This window comes from Mytilus trossulus, chromosome 12 (genome assembly GCF_036588685.1).
Source record: "Mytilus trossulus isolate FHL-02 chromosome 12, PNRI_Mtr1.1.1.hap1, whole genome shotgun sequence".
Taxonomy (NCBI): domain Eukaryota; kingdom Metazoa; phylum Mollusca; class Bivalvia; order Mytilida; family Mytilidae; genus Mytilus; species Mytilus trossulus.
This window is the reverse complement of record NC_086384.1, coordinates 51069741-51086990: the sequence shown is the minus strand read 5'-3', so window position 1 is coordinate 51086990 and position 17250 is coordinate 51069741. Positions and strand designations below refer to the sequence as shown.

At 31.5% G+C, this 17250-nt stretch overlaps 1 protein-coding gene across 1 annotated transcript in view; it reads right to left on the bottom strand.

Moving 5' to 3' along the window:
• The window catches only part of LOC134693692 (uncharacterized), a 56545-nt gene that overhangs the window by 17305 nt on the left and 21990 nt on the right, over positions 1 to 17250 (bottom strand). Inside the window, exons 5-7 of the mRNA XM_063554588.1 lie at positions 14689 to 14758; positions 9393 to 9535; positions 512 to 723 (exon numbers count right to left, since the gene is read on the bottom strand). Of these exons, the coding sequence (XP_063410658.1) occupies positions 512 to 723; positions 9393 to 9535; positions 14689 to 14758 (425 nt within the window). The remainder of the gene's footprint in view (positions 1 to 511; positions 724 to 9392; positions 9536 to 14688; positions 14759 to 17250) is intronic.

The window sequence follows — 17250 nt, the reverse complement described above, 5'->3', positions numbered from 1 at the left end:
GATCAATAAACTTATACTCAAAGTTTTTGTCCATAAACCAGAAAATCATAGTTTTCTTGCCCTTTTTGGTCCCTAATTGCTAAACGGTTTGTGTCATAATGCCTTAAACCGAAACTTACTTTTGAGAAGATTCATTCATATATACACAAGTTTAATGATTGTTCTGAAACAAGAAAAAAGAAAAATGCTTGTTTTGATCACTTATTCTCATGTTAGGTCAATAACCTCCAAAATCAAACTCAACCTTCCTTTCCAGGTATAAAACCTTGAATTACTATTTCCTAGCGATACATATAGTAATACCGGTCCTTATTCTCATGTTATTGTCTCCAAACCAAATCTCTTCAGCTGACAAAGATGATGGTGACAACGTCATTGAGGTCATCTAAAAATAAGTTGTTTGAGGCAACATCTCACTGTAACAGATTGCTAAACTTCATTATCATTTGCAAGGCATTGAGCACACTATAAATGATTTTAGAACAACAAGTATTTAGAAGTCTATACATACTTGCAATTTACCACTTCTTTGACTTCATCCCATCTTCTAAACCCACATTTAGCACAATCTGTAACAAACTCTTCCTTTATGACATACTGTTGTAACAAGTTATTGATATCATCAGCATAATCCTTTGAATCAAGGCTTTTACCAAAAGCAATCAATCTTCGCATGTCAGAAAAGCGTTTGTCTCTAAGAAGTTGTGGCAAAGTACTATTTGCCTAAAATGAGAAATGTGTTGAAGACATTAAAATTAGGAGATAACTATATTGTATTTTAAGCTTGGCCTTCGTAAAACGTAGATTTTACTGTTGCAAATTGAGTTTACCTAGCGATGCGAAGCGGAGATAGGTCAACGGATATTTGCGACAGTAAAATCAAGTTATCTCCATTCTAATGTCACATATTTAAATAAATGTCATTTAATAAATATTTTGGTAAAAAATGGCAGAAATGAAAAAGTCTGCGAAACTGTTGCATCGTCTTTAGCATCTAAACAATGTGATGTCATATGTATACTATGGTTGTGACTTGTCAAAAATGAACACTAAACGTATTTTTACTTTTTGTATGCTTCAGAATGGTTTAAATATGGACAAAAAGAAGGTTTTGAGGTTTTCAGTTAATATGTGACTATCTTGGGTTTTTTTTGAGAAAAAACATGAACAAAAAAATTTTAATTCAAAATGGTGGCTTTCTTAGTTACGGACTGGTAGAACGTGGAATCTAACCCCTCAAAATATTTGTCAATGTCCAATGAAAAGTATCGTTACAAACTAGTTGCATTAGAATGCATTATTTCTACATTTAATATAATCAAATCAAACTTCAGGTTTTATCAAATAAAAGGTAAGATTTAAAGTTCTTTAATAAATACATAGTTCTTGACCATATGTCTGGCATACCATTTTTTGTAGCTAGGTTGTAGTTGCATCCCCAAAATAATAATTAACTCACGATAAGGGGGAACTTATTAAGAAAAGAGTGATATGTAGGACTCAAATCTATGGCGGGTTCCAAATCTATGGCAGATTTTGGAAATACCTAATTTTCCGGGAAAAAGAGTAGAATATAACGTCACAATAAAAATAAAGCCATGTAAGTTGTCGATGACTTACTTAGGCAAAGTTGTTGGCGCTCTTGAACATTCCTGAAATCTGTTTACAATACTCAGGAAATCCCTTTTTGTTTTCCCTCTGAAACAATTTGCTGATGGTTTTAAGGAAGATGTGATCTCTTATCCATAGAAGGGACAATAATTAAGTGAAGTCCTGCGATATTTTTAGTAGTGGATATTTTTGAAAAGGAGCTATAGTGAATATTTTAGACTTTACGGCTGGCAAAGTATTCAAAGTGAGAAAATAAAATTACAGGATATATATATACTACCTAGAATTAAATCATCACCAGTTAAAAAAGATAGATTAACACTAAAATAAATATTATGTGAAAAGTCAAACTATTTAATTTTTCTGTTATAAATAACTGCTTTCTCGTTTGTTAATCCCATTTTTCTAGATGTTTTAATAAATGGATTAAATAGGTACCATGCACAGATATTAAGAAATGTTTTTTTTTTTTTCAGGAAAGGTCATTTTAATCCTGGTTTCTGTATTATGGTATATCACTTCTACACTTTTTTTTTTATAGTTGACATCATGATTTGGTTGACCATTATGGAGTTTTTATTGTACAAATGTTTATAGAAATGCTCACGTTGCCATACATTAACTTATTTTTATTTGATTAAAAGACAAGTCAATCATTGTACATGTATATATGTACTACCTTGTTTTACATTTGAACAAAATCTGTAAGAGATTTCGAAACAACAAAAATCTGCCATAGATTAGGACATTACAAAACTTGCCATAGATTAGAGTTTTAAAAAATCTGCCATAGAATTGGGACGGCATGACGTCATACCCCGGCGAGAAGAAATTCATGACTTCATGAACTATCATGAATGGTTCGTGAATGTTCATGAATGGTACATGAAAATTCATAAATAATTCATAAATGAAGGTTCATGAATTTAATTCATGAACTGTTCATTAAAAGTATTTTATGAATGTTCATGAAGTTTTGATGAATCACTAGCTGCTCATAAAAATTCATGAAATGTTCATTAAAAGTATTTATGAATGTTCATGAAGTTTTGATGAATCACTAGGTGTAACATTTATAACTTACATCACACGTTTAAATGAGAATCATAGGTACCTTATCGACCGTTTAGTGTAGAACATTTTAGTTAATTATTCGTGAAATATCATAAATGTATGGTGTTTTTATTTTTTTATTCCTGCAAAATAAAAAAATAAAATAAGATGAAATAGAAGTTGTAGCTGTATTTTAAGATAGATATTATATACAAAACTAAAATTTTAAAAGGAAAACGTATATTTTAATGAAAGTGAAATACATTTTCAAAACATTCTCAAACACCCATATTAAGGGGAAGTAACTCTTGTGATTTTAAATTTCTACAAACCGGCAAACCCCGCAAATCGGCTGTTTCCGTAGTCCAATGGTCGACCGATTTTGAGAAGTTCACTGAAATACCATAACAGGGACGAATCAACTTCGGGCCGATATTATATGGGACAAGATTGACACCTTGACCTAAACGCACTTGCAAATATGACGTCATATGATTACGCTGGATAACAAAAATGGAGAATCCAAACGCAGATGTTTTCAGATAAGTATTTGATTTAACATATAATGATTATGAAATACAATTTGTTGAGGCAATATAAAACATTTAGGATTTTAATCTGAGCAAAACATCAGAAAGTTTAGGCAGACAATAAATTAATGAAGAATGATAAATTGATATATTGTTGTCACATTCATAACAGACATATCGTAATCTGACATGTAAATGGTACATGGGTATATATGATAATCTGATATGTAGAAATTAAATTGTGTGAATAATATTCATCGTAAATTAACTTGGTGAAACGTTAATAATAATTTAAGTCGCCAGTTTCATCTTCAAGGGTTAAAGAGGGGGGGGGGGTACTAAATTTGAGTTTAACTTAAACTTCCAATGCAATTTAAGATGCATAATGCTGTTTCTATTGAATGTATTGCTTCATACAATCATTACCTCTTGAACAATTGATTCTTTGTGGATATTTTTGTACTTTTAGGGGATTAAATATGAGCTGCCAGCAATGATATGAAACAGATTTTATGCAGACTCCATTTTAATACCTTTATTCAGCAATTATTGTTGGAAATACAGAGACAGCAAGTTTTGAATTACAGAAAGGAAGAGAAGTTTATATATCACACATAATTTTTATATTAGTTAATCAGTTTGTGGATTTACCAGTGATAATTCCAGTGGAATCTACTGGAACAATTCATGAACAAGAAAGGTTCATGAACATTTAAGTGTTCATGAACTTCAATGTTCATGAACAATTTATGAACAAAGTTCATGAACAATTCATGAACAAGAAAGGGTTCATGATCATTGTTGTTCATGAACATTTAAATGCTCATGAACCTTTCTTGTTCATGAATTGTTCATGAACATTAAAGTTCATGAACATTACTGTCGATTTTCAGTTCATGAATTGCTCATCAAATATTCATGAAGATATGATGAACTGTTCATGAAATCTGTTCATGAACAGTTCATGAAATGTTCATGCATATTCATGAATTATTCATTATCATCTCACAGGGGTATTTACCATAGATTAGGAATCTGCCATAGATTTGGAACCACCATAGATTTGAGTCCTACAGATATATATATTTTTTATATTGAAATTTTTTATCAAGTGTGCAGGTTTCACGCTTAACCACAAGTCCTACAGCATTGGCTTGTAAAATTGATTTTGTCCTGTGAAATTCTTCTCATATATTAATTTCATAATACAATGTAGTATGATATTTAACCCCTTACAGGAGGGATTGTGCTTGATTACCATATGATGAAGACATAATCTTTCAATCAGTTTAAAGGGCCACTGGTTGTTAAAGTTCATGTTCCTGATTTGACTCAAATTCTCATATTTGATTTATAACGTACTATAGTGTTATTAACTGGCTGTTTCTGTATTGGCACTGGTATAGATTCAAGGTTTGCTGTATTGGCCTCGAGACCCGTAGGGTCGAGGGCCAATACAGCTGACCGAGAATCTATACCAGTGCCAATACAGAATCAGCCAGTTCATAATACTTTTATTAAATGATTATAAGTCGTATAAAAACCGGAAGTGAACGTCCCGTGTTAGCCCATGGGCCAATACAGCCTTTTTCACGCTTTTTTCTGTATTGGCCCTGTTTTTACTGTTTCAAAACTTTAAGACGTTACAAAACATTGCACATCATTTAACCTGTTTATTTTATGACTTTAATTTAAACCATATGCTCCGCAGGGCGTAGCTTTATACGACCGCAGAGGTTGAACCCTTAACGGTTGGGGCAAGTATGGACACAACATTCAAGCTGGATACAGCTCTAAATTTGGATTGTGATTGAATAGTTGACACAGCATAGGTTTCTGACACAGAATGAATGTGTTCTAATGAACTTGAAATTTTTGTTTTCTCTTACAGCAATTCACTATGCTGTTGAATATTAATCCTCTCAAAAAAATATTTGAAGAAATTTTCGTTTTATTTATGAAATTTCAAATGAGAATGAGCCCAATTTTTTTAATCACATCCCCCTTTCCATTATTCCAAAACTAATCTCAATTAAAATTTATAATGGAGTTTGCAACAATAACTACTCATTTAAATACATCATAAAATATTAAGATGTAAAAAAAACTGCTTGTTATCACTGGATGGTAAAGATTATTTTAATTTATCAGTTGGTAGTAAAAAGTGAATATACATTGTATATTGTATATAACAAAGATTTAAGTTGATTCTGGACAAAGAAGGATAACTCCAATTAAAAAAAAATCTGTGCAATTAGATATTTCTTGCTTACTATTCTGGACAAAGAAAGATAACTCTAATTAAAAAAAAAATTTGCTATTTCACAATATTGTGCAATTAGATATTTCTTGCCATTGCGCAATACTGTGCAATTGAAAAGACTTGCTATTGCACAATACTTAATATAATAATTTTAGATCCTGATTTGGACCAACTTGAAAACTGGGCCCATAATAAAAAATCTAAGTACATGTTTGGATTCAGCATATCAAAGAACCCCAAGATTTCAATTTTTGTTAAAATCAAACTAAGTTTAATTACAGACCCTTTGGACTTTAATGTAGACGAATTTGAAAACAGGACCAAAAATGAAAAATCTAAATACAAAGTTAGATTTGACATATTAAAGAACCCCATTTATTCAATTTTTGATGAAATCAAACAAAGTTAAATTTTGGACCCCGATTTGGACCAGCTTGAAAACTCGGCCAATAATCAAGAATCTAAGTACATTTTTAGATTCAGCATATCAAAGAACCCAACCGATTCATTTTTTGTCAAAATCAAACTAAGTTTAATTTTGGACCATTTGGACCTTAATGTAGACCAATTTGAAAACGGGACCAAAAATTAAGAATCTACATACACAGTTAGATTCGGCATATCAAAGAACCCCAATTTTTCAATTTTTGATGAGAATCAAACAAAGTTTAATTTTGGACCCTTTCGGCCCCTTATTACTAAACTGTTAGTACCAAAACTCCCAAAATCAATACCAACCTTCCTTTTATGGTCATAAACCTTGTGTTTAAATTTCATAGATTTCTATTTACTTATACTAACGTTATGGTGCGAAAACCAAGAAAAATGCTTATTTGGGTCCCTTTTTGGTCCCTTATTCCTAAACTGTTGGGAGCTTAACTCCCAAAATCAATACCAACCTTCCTTTTGTGGTCATAAACATTGTGTTTAAATTTCATTGATTTCTATTTACTTAAACTAAAGTTATTGTACGAAAACCAAGAATAATGCTTATTTGGGCCCTTTTTTGGCCCCTAATTCCTAAACTGATAAAACCCAAATGCCCAAAATCAATCCCAACCTTTCTTTTGTGGTCATAAACTTTGTGTCAAAATTTCATAGATTTCTAATAACTTAAACTAAAGTTATAGTGCGAAAACCAAGAAAATGCTTATTTGGGCCCTTTTTGGCCCCTAATTCCTAAAATGTTGAGACCAAAACTCCCAAAATCAATATCAAACTTCCTTTTGTGGTCATAAACCTTGTGTTAAAATTTCATAGATTTCTATTCACTTTTACTAAAGTTAGAGTGCGAAAACTAAGAGTAATCGGACAACGACGACGACGCCAACGTGATAGCAATTTTCAAATTTTGCGGTCGTATAAAAATATTCTACAAATGTTTTTATGCATAACGATACTTCCAAAGTTAAGTAATGGCGTAAGAAAATTGAAAACCGGAAGTGAACGTTCTGTATTAGCCCTAGGGCTAATACGGCTTTCTTCCCGCTTTTTTCTGTATTGGCCCTGTTTTTTTCCGTATTGGCTCTGTTCGAAGAGCAATATCAAATCTTGATTTATATCGACAGTGGAACGTTTTTAGTATTGCACATGCTGATTTATCCAGATTAGGGCTTATTTGCTCATATCATTTAATAATGAAACGTATATATCCAAATCACAAAAAGTCTCATATAAACAATTGACAAGGCATGGGCTAGATACTATGTAACATCAGTTCTTGTGTATTTAAGTCTAGAAGCCATCTAATTAACTAACAAGTTGATCTCTGAAGACTGTTAACAGTCATATAAGCGATATTTACATAAATATAGATAAAATAGATAGCAAACTTGTGCAACTTGACTTTTAAATTTCAAATTATAGGTTAAAATTATATGTTAATGGTCGTTTTTACCAGTATACATGCATGGTATAAGAATGATATTTTGTGAATCTTTTCAGTCAATCAAATGATTTACCTTTATTTCACTTCCAATGTTTTTTCTTTAAAATATCTGAACAAGCATACTGGTAATTCATGCTTAATCCATCTCTAGCTAAGGGGCTAAACCAAAGGTCACATAAATATGTATTCAATGAGGTTGGTTATTCACTTGCAAGTGAATAATTCATCATCTATGTTTCTAAGCCTTTTTTGACAAAATTGAACGATTATTTTACTATCATTAATGATTGAACAACATTAGGCTCTAAAGACCCTGTGTCTCTCACCTTTGTCTATGTGTATATTAAACAAAGGAAACAGATGGATTCATGACAAAATTGTGTTTTGGTGATGGTGATGTGTTGGCAGATCTTACTTAATTGAATATTCTTGCTGTTTACAATTATCTCTATCTTTAAGGAACTTGACCCAGTGGTTACAGTGGAAAATATTTTGTAAAAATTAACAAAGTTTATAAATCTAAAACAAAATAACTATGAAGGGCACTAACTCCTTAAGGGATCAATTGACCATTTTGGTCATGTTAACTTCTTTTCTAAGTGAGTTTTTCTGTGTGTTTGTTTATTCTACATTGGCTTGAGGTATATGGTGATGGTTGACATCTCACAAAACGTGTTTAACTCACCACATATTTGCATCTGTCCCAAGGAGCCTCTGGCCTTTGTAAGTCTTGTATGCTATTTATTTTTGTTCATTTCTATGTCTTGGTGTCTACAGAGCTCCAGATAAGAATTCACTAATTGGGGTTTTAACACACCATGTTCTTATATAATTGGGTGATAAAGTTTTTTAATTGCATTATCAATTCCAATTCATCCCTCATGTTAATATCAAATTGGGTTTTTCACCACCATGCTCCTTAATGTATTGGGGTTTTTCATCAATATCATCACTGTTTTATTTGGTTTAGGGTTAGGGTTAATTGCTAGCTGTTTTATTTGGTTTATTCACTGAGGAGCAATAGTCATGATAGTAGGTTTAATTTGTGTCCCGTTTCAAACCTTCTGAGAGTTTTGTATTTCCTCACAAAAATGTATATGTGTATTCACAGGCACTTGTCTTATGCCTTTATATAATAAATTAGTTAACCGTAAAATGACAAAAAATAGTATATAAACTCTAATTATACTTGAATGTTTTTGTTTTATTCAATTTACATAAATCTGGGTTTACTAGTCTTTTTTTGGTTTTGGTTTCTGATGCTTTATCATGTCATAATTGATTTGGCCTTTCACTTTTTCCGACTGATTTTGTTTTCGATGAAACCCAGTGTTTATTAGCAATGTTTTCGTTAAGATACGCACACATGCCCATGCGTTCGATGGACACGTCATAAAAACACTGGCTGAGTCTTGTTATCATCATTACTTTCCCTCAGCTTTTCATAAGCAGAAAACACATGCCTCTGTTCAATATTTTTACCGGGAAATTCACTTTCGTTTTAATTCAATGAATGTTATGATAAATATAGAGCAATGTGAAAAAAATATGACTACATGACACACGCTAATTGGATAAACACTGAGAAGATCAAAATGTTTTCAAAAACAAGCAACGGAAAACTCCCAAAACAAGGACCCTTTTCAGCTACTTGATGCAAGAAACTATTTTTAAAACGAAAGGAAATTTCCAATTATAGATATTATAAAAATAGATTTACCAGACGACTGTACACAGATAAGGGTAAATAACGCAAACAGTAGCCAATAAAAGGGTTGAGAACTCATGGTTTTGGCATATAATTGGGTTTACCTTTCAATTAATTGGGTTATTGAACTCTGCAATGGGTAATTGCATTGGGTTTTTTATTATTTGTATTGCGTGATCACGCAAATATGCAGCTTATCTGGAACTCTGTGTCTAGTAGGATGTCCAGTTTCTACTCTTTGGTTGTCTCTTTGACACATTCCCCTTTTCTGTTCTCAATTTTATGTATATTATAAATAAACAGCCCTAACAGACACTGTATATAATTGACAATAGTTACCTTATATATTCTATGATTTGAATTTTTGAAGAAGTCATGAATTGGACCAATTTTGAACTGTAAAACAGTCATTATTGTCAGTATTGTGTCTATTGTACATGTGTTAAACATCCCATCTGTATCTACTTCCTCGGTTAACATTTCTGAAAAGATATAAGTGACAATTAATTGTTATAATTAAGTTTTAAAAGTATGATAGACAAATTCACATTTACAACAATATGCATGATTTTTAGTTGGGACGTTTAAGATTTATATTTAATTTATTTGTTAACCAGGTGCAGCGCAGGGCACAGCTCTATAAGACCGCAGAAGTCGAACCATGAACTACCTCCCTTACACTGCTTTTAAATTGTCTTTATTGTCCATTGACCAGAAATACCTATTTTTCCACCCAAATTTGCACCTAATTCCAAAACATTTTGAGCCATAACCCCCAAAGTAAATACTAGCCATCCCTTCATGGTATGGAAACTTGTGGTTTAATTTCAGAAAGGTTCATACACTTAAACACACGTTATTGTTTCAAAACTACAAACATTATAATTTTGGCCCCTAATTCCTTAACTATTGGGACCATAATGCTCAAAATCAATACCAACCTTCCTTCTGGTAAAAAATTGTAGAGATCCATACACTTAAACACAAGTTATTGTCTGTAAACTAGAAAAATGATTCTTTTTGGCCCCTTATTCCTACATATTTGAGAAAATGAACCCCAAAATGAATTCCAGCCTTCCCTGTGTTACATGGAACCTTGTAGTACAATGCCAGAGAGATACATACAGTTACACACAAGTCATTGTCAGGAAATTAGAAAAATACTTGTTTTTGGACCCTTTTTGGCCCTTAATTCCTAGACATTTTGCCAAACAACCCTGAAAATACATCCCAACTTTCTACTTATGGTATTAAACAATGTGGTACAATTTATGAACAATTGAAATACTAATACACAATTTATTGTCCTGAAACTAGATAAATGCTGTTTTGGGCCCCTAATTCCTAAACCTTAGGGACCATAACCCCCAAATTCAATCCCAAGCTTCCTTTTTGTGGTTATTCACATTGTGGAAAATTTTACCGAATTCTTTAAATTTATTCAAAAGTTATTAGCTGGAAACAATCCATTTTGGACAACGTTGACGACGACAACCATTTGATACCAATATATGACCAAATTTTATTTAATTTTTGAGGTCGTATAAAAAGTTGTGAAACTTATGATATGCACTGGTAGTAATGCAACTTCATACAAAATATCATTAATCTAACACAATCAGATTCTATCAGTTTAACTTGAGCTGAAAACTGAACCAGATGCTCCGCAGGGCGTAGCTTTAAACGACCGCAGAGGTTGAACCCTGAACGGTTGGGGCATGTATGGACACAACATTCAAGCTGGATTCAGCTCTAAATTTGGATTGTGATTAAATAGTTGACACAGCATAGGTTTCTGACACAGAATGAATGTGTTCTAATGAACTTAAAAAAAAATATTTTCTCTTAGAGCAATTCACTATGCTGTTGAATATTAATCCTCTCAAAAAAATGTTTGAAGAAATTTTCTTTTTATTTATGAAATTTCAAATGAGAAAAATTGAACCCAATTTTTTTAATCACATCCCCCTTTCCCTTATTCCAAAACTAATCTCAATTAAAATTTCTAATGGAGTTTGCAACAATAACTACTCATTTAAATACATCATAAAATATTAAGATGTAAAAAAACTGCTTGTTATCACTGAATGATAAAGATTATTTTAATTTATCAGATGGTAGAAAAAAGTGAATATACATTGTATATTGAACTCGTCTAAACATCAACCCAACAATGTTAGATCTGTAAATTTGCTTTCGCAAATACATTGTATATTGTATATAACAAAGATTTAAGTTGATTCTGGACAAAGAAAGATAACTCCAATTAAAAAAAATTCTTGCTATTGCACAATATTGTGCAATTAGATATTTCTTGCTTACTATTCTGGACAAAGAAAGATAACTCTAATTAAAAAAAAAATTGCTATTTCACAATATTGTGCAATTAGATATTTCTTGACATTGCGCAATACTGTGCAATTGAAAAGACTTGCTATTGCACAATACTTAATATAATAATTTTAGATTCTGATTTGGACCAACTTGAAAACTGGGCCCATAATCAAAAATCTAAGTACATGTTTGGATTCAGCATATCAAAGAACCCCAAGATTTCAATTTTTGTTAAAATCAAACTAAGTTTAATTACAGACCCTTTGGACTTTAATGTAAACCAATTTGAAAACAGGACCAAAAATGAAGAATCTACATACACAGTTAGATTTGGCATATCAAAGAACCCCATTTATTCAATTTTTGATGAAATCAAACAAAGTTTAATTTTGGACCCCGATTTGGACCAACTTGAAAACTCGGCCAATAATCAAGAATCTAAGTACATTTTTAGATTCAGCATATCAAAGAACCCAACCCATTCATTTTTTGTCAAAATCAAACTAAGTTTAATTTTGGACCCTTTGGACCTTAATGTAGACCAATTTGAAAACGGGACCAAAAGTTAAGAATTTATATACACAGTTAGATTTGGCATATCAAAGAACCCCAATTATTCAATTTTGATGAAATCAAACAAAAGTTTAATTTTGGACCCTTTGGGCCCCTTATTCTGTTGGGACCAAAACTCCCAAAATCAATACCAACCTTCCTTTTATGGTCATAAACCTTGTGTTTAAATTTCATAGATTTCTATTTACTTATACTAACGTTATGGTGCGAAAACCAAGAAAAATGGTTATTTGGGTCCCTTTTTGGCCCCTAATTCCTAAACTGTTTGGACCTAAACGCCCAAAATCAATACCAACCTTCCTTTTGTGGTCATAAACATTGTGTTTAAATTACATTGATTTTTATTTACTTAAACCAAAGTTATTGTGCAAAAACCAAGAATAATGCTTATTTGGGCCCTTTTTTGGCCCCTAATTCCTAAACTGATGAAACCAAAACTCCCAAAATCAATCCCAACCTTTCTTTTGTGGTCATAAACCTTGTGTCAAAATTTCATAGATTTCTATTAACTTAAACTAAAGTTATAGTGCGAAAACCAAGAAAATGCTTATTTGGGCCCTTTTTGGCCCCTAATTCCTAAAATGTTGGGACCAAAACTCCCAAAATCAATACCAACCTTCATTTTGTGGTCATAAACCTTGTGTTAAAATTTCAAAGATTTCTATTCACTTTTACTAAAGTTAGAGTGCGAAAACTAAAAGTATTCGGACGACGACGACGACGCCAACGTGATAGCAATATACGACGAAATTTTTTTCAAATTTTGCGGTCGTATAAAAATTGTTGACAGCAGAGTCTTCCCTGTTGCTGGAAAAGCAATACAGTTAAACTTGTCTAATTGTTTAATTTTGGACCCTTTTGACCTTTAGCATGTTTATGTGGACTTATTTAAATAGACAGCTGAGCAATGAGCGCATGATAAGCCCGAAGCCTTGTGTGGAAGTTTTATGCACTAATCATAAATAGTTTCTGAGAAAGTTTTAAGCAATAACCATATATTTTTTTGAGATATGTCGTGACATGTGAACCCTCTTTTTTTTTTAACAAAAAACTAAATATCACTTAAATAAATTTTTGAATAAAAACCCCAAAATATACAGATCTTTAGATTAATATATCAAAGAAGTGTATTAAGTTTTAAGCAATAATCATAAATTGTTTTTGAGATACGACGCGACATGTAAAAAAAACTCCCCCCTTTTTTACAAAATACTCAATAACTCAAAAATGAAATTTTGAATCATCACCAAGAGTATACAGATCTTAAGATTAATATTACTTAGAAGTGTGTAAAATTTTAAGCAATAATCAAAAATCGTTTTTGAGATACAGTGCAACATGTGAAAAAACACACCCCTGTTTTAGGTACAAAGTGCTGTAACTCAAAAAGTTTTCATTTTACTTTCACCAAAAAGTATACAGATCATTTGATCATCATAAGAAACAACAATATTAAGTTTCATAAAATTTGAATAAGTCCTTCTCAAGTTACGGTGCAAAATGTATATGCAGGACAGAATATTCTAATTGCAACATTGCTGTGGCTGGGACCTGGGCAAATTGTTGTACTGTTTTCAATAGGTTGAGTTATCATACTTGTGAGTAGGGAGTTAAAAAAATGGCCTATATCATAATATTCACATGGAAATATTTCACTGGTACAGTTTTCAATGGAAACTAAAAAGTGTGGAACAATGGGAACTCAAGACTCCATTTTCTATTGAACGATCTTTGTTGCAAATGGGTTTCAATTTTTATTTCTACTATTTTGACAACCTGTATCTTCTTTTAAATTTTTGGTAGTTAAAAACAATAAAATGACAGTTGTTAACACTTGAAATGACTATTTTGTTTCAAAATTGAGTGATAGGTGACTGCATTAGACAGGTGATTGTTGAAATGAGTTAAATTATATAGAGAAAATGTTTGGGAGGGTCTGAAAGTGACAATAAGAGGCAGATGACAGCTGGAACAAGGTGACAGTTAAATTAGGTTTGACTGTATTAGAAAATTAACTGTTTTTGGCCTCTTTTTGCCCCTAATTCCTAAATGTCCCAAAATCAATCCCAACTTTTCTTTTTAATTAAAACCTTGTGGTACAATTTCATCGAGATCAAAAGACTTATACGCAAGTTATTAGATATAGGAAGATGTGGTGTGAGTGCTAATGAGACAACTCTCCACCCAAATATCAATTTATATATAAAGTAAACCATTATTGTCTAGAAACCAAATGTCTTTTCTCTTCAGATGACTAAGACATTGCAATACCATCGATATCATAGTGGTTGTACAAAAAGGGTAAAATTAAGGCAAACAATATAAAGGGCACGTTCCTTTACCTTATTTCCTAATTAATCAAGGTGCATGATACCAGAAAGACAAAACAGGAAATCGTCAAAGTCAAGTATGAAGTAATTGGACCATTTTTTAAAACAACTCAGCAATTCAGTTTCTTTATTCCTTTTCTAAGCTACATTATTTTTTGAAAAGACACTTTACCCACTTTGCAGCATGAAGATTAAAAAGACAATAAAGAAACTGAAAAATCATTTATATTGCAATAATGTAAAGTTAAAATATGTTATGCAAATAGTAACAACATGTTAGAACTTTATAACCATTGGTTTTCAAATTCATTGTGTTTGGCCACCCAACCTTCTTACTACCCCAAAAAATAACTGAATTTTTTTATTGGACAATCTGGTAAAAGATTAAACTCTATTACCCCAAAATTGCAAGTCATCAGCTTCTTTTGGCTGTATTCCTGAAAATGCTGAATATCCTCCAGTTGCACCCTGTAAAAATAAAGCAATGTTATTAAAATTCTTTAGATTAGTTAACTATCATAACATTCTATTATTCTTTATATCAGAAATATACAAATTGTTTCTGAAAATTCAAAAAAATATTCAGTGACCAAAAAGTAAATACTACAAATACAGAACTTTCAAGTAAAATTCAAAACAAAAACAAAATTGAGAATGGAAATGGGGAACATGTCAAGGAGACAACAACCCAACTAGAGCAGACAACAGTCTAAGGACACCAATAGGTCTTCAATGCATGGAGAAAATCCTGCAACAAGGAGAGGTCCATAGTTGGCACCTAAACAAAATTGTGTACTAGTTCAGTGAAAATGGACATCACACTAAACTCAAAAACATTAAATGAACTAAAATAAAAAAAAAACCATACAGAGACCACAGGCTCCTGACTAGGGACAGGTGCAAAAATGTGGTTGGGTTACGCAGGTTTTGTGAGATCTCAAAATCAAAAGTTCAAACACAATAAAGTAGGGAAAATAAATATTATATTCCTGACTTGGTACAGACATTTCTTTTGAAGATACATTGGGAATGTATCCCCTGACACAGAGGCTGCCCCGCTTGCATATCATATAAAATTATAAAGGACAAAACATAAGAACATTAATCAAAGTGCTTCTAAGCAAAGAAGGGTAAATATTGTTTTAATTTTTTCAGTAAAAATTGCAATATGTAAAGCATTGATTGTAGTTGATTCAACTACAATTATGGACAAAGGAAGATAACTCCAATTTTAAAAATCAAAATTAACAATTACATCATTGATATTTTTAAAACAGACATTACATTCTTATATTTCCATTTGCTATATACTAACATTAACGAGGCTAGGATAAAGTACCCGTACTTCATGTATCTCTAACAAATGTAAAATTCATATAAAATATTATAACACACAAACAAACAAAATCTGTATTTTTTGTGTTACTTAGCATTGTGTATAAGTTACATAAAATTTGGTTGAGGCTAAAGTTAGAGAATGGAAACATAAAAATTCAGCATTTTTTCATTTGTTAAGGGCACGTGCCTCTAGAACCGTAAAATTGAAGCCACCAAAATTTAAACTTGATCTATTATTTGTGGCAAAAAAAGGCAAATTTAACCTGTTTTCATAGCTGGCTCTCACTTGTATGCCAGGTGCATTGAGTTTTGTTTTATTGAGAACAATGAATGAGCAAAGCAAACAAAAAAGGTAATCAGATGCTCTGCATGGCACATCTTTATACGACCGCAGAGGTCAAAACCCTGAACAGTTGGGGCAAGTATGGACAAAACATTCAAGCTTGACACAGCTCTGAATTTAGATTGCGATTAAATACTTGACTCAGCATAGGTTTCTGACACAGAATGAATGTGGTCTAATGAACTTTTTATTTTGCTTTTGAGCAATTCACTATGCTGTTGAATATTTATCCCCTCAAAAAAAAATATTTGAAGAAATTATCCCCCTTTTCTGTTTTCCAAAAATAATCTCAATTCTAATTACTAATAGAGTTAGCAACAATAACTACTCATTTAAATACATCATAAAATATTAAAATATCAAATGTCATACAGTCATGTTTTAAATTAATATTGATTAATAGTAACTTCTAATATTTTTTTTTACAGCTAATCATCTCAAGACAATCATTATTTCTTATTATCCATATAGTTACACACAAGTTATTGTCCTGAAACTAGAAAAAAATTGAAAACAGCACGTTTAATAATTCTATGCCTCCAAAGTCTTTTCAGAGTTTATCTTCATCAGGAACACTCAACGCCAAACATTTGAAATCCAAAGATGTATGAATACCAAAACCGTTGAAGAGCTATATGACAAAAATAACTTATTAAATGCTTGTTTTAAGCCCCTAATTCCTAAACCTTTGGGACAAAAAACCCCAAAATTAATCCCAACCTTCCTTTTGTGGTTATAAACATTGTGTTAAAATTTTATTGATTTCTATGTATTTACTTATTATTCTAGTTTGAAACTGTAATTTAGTGAAGGACAATATTGTATATAATAAGGGTCAACCATTTAACTTCAAAGAGGGTTAGGTTTTTTTTCCTGTGATTTTTTGTTTTGCATATAAAATCAAATGATTTTTTTCATAATTTTACACTATAAGTTATGAGATAAATCTGGATACAGAATATTTATTTTTGAATATTAATGAAATTACTGGTTCCCTTTTAAAACAATCTGAAAAATTGTGAAACAGGGACTCATTATCTTTTCAATTTCATTTCATGCTACCTTTTTTTACAGTCAATATAATATTTTATTCTATTGCCCCACTGGCAATTTCATTTTCTATGTTAAGTGGACTTTGTAAAAACTCTTTTTTGGCAGTAAAATTAGAAAGATCATAGCATAGGGAACAAGTAGATTCAAGTAGATTTGGACTTCTACTTCATCAAAAACTACCTTGACTAATATCTTTAACCTGAAGTGAGACAGATGGATGGACAAA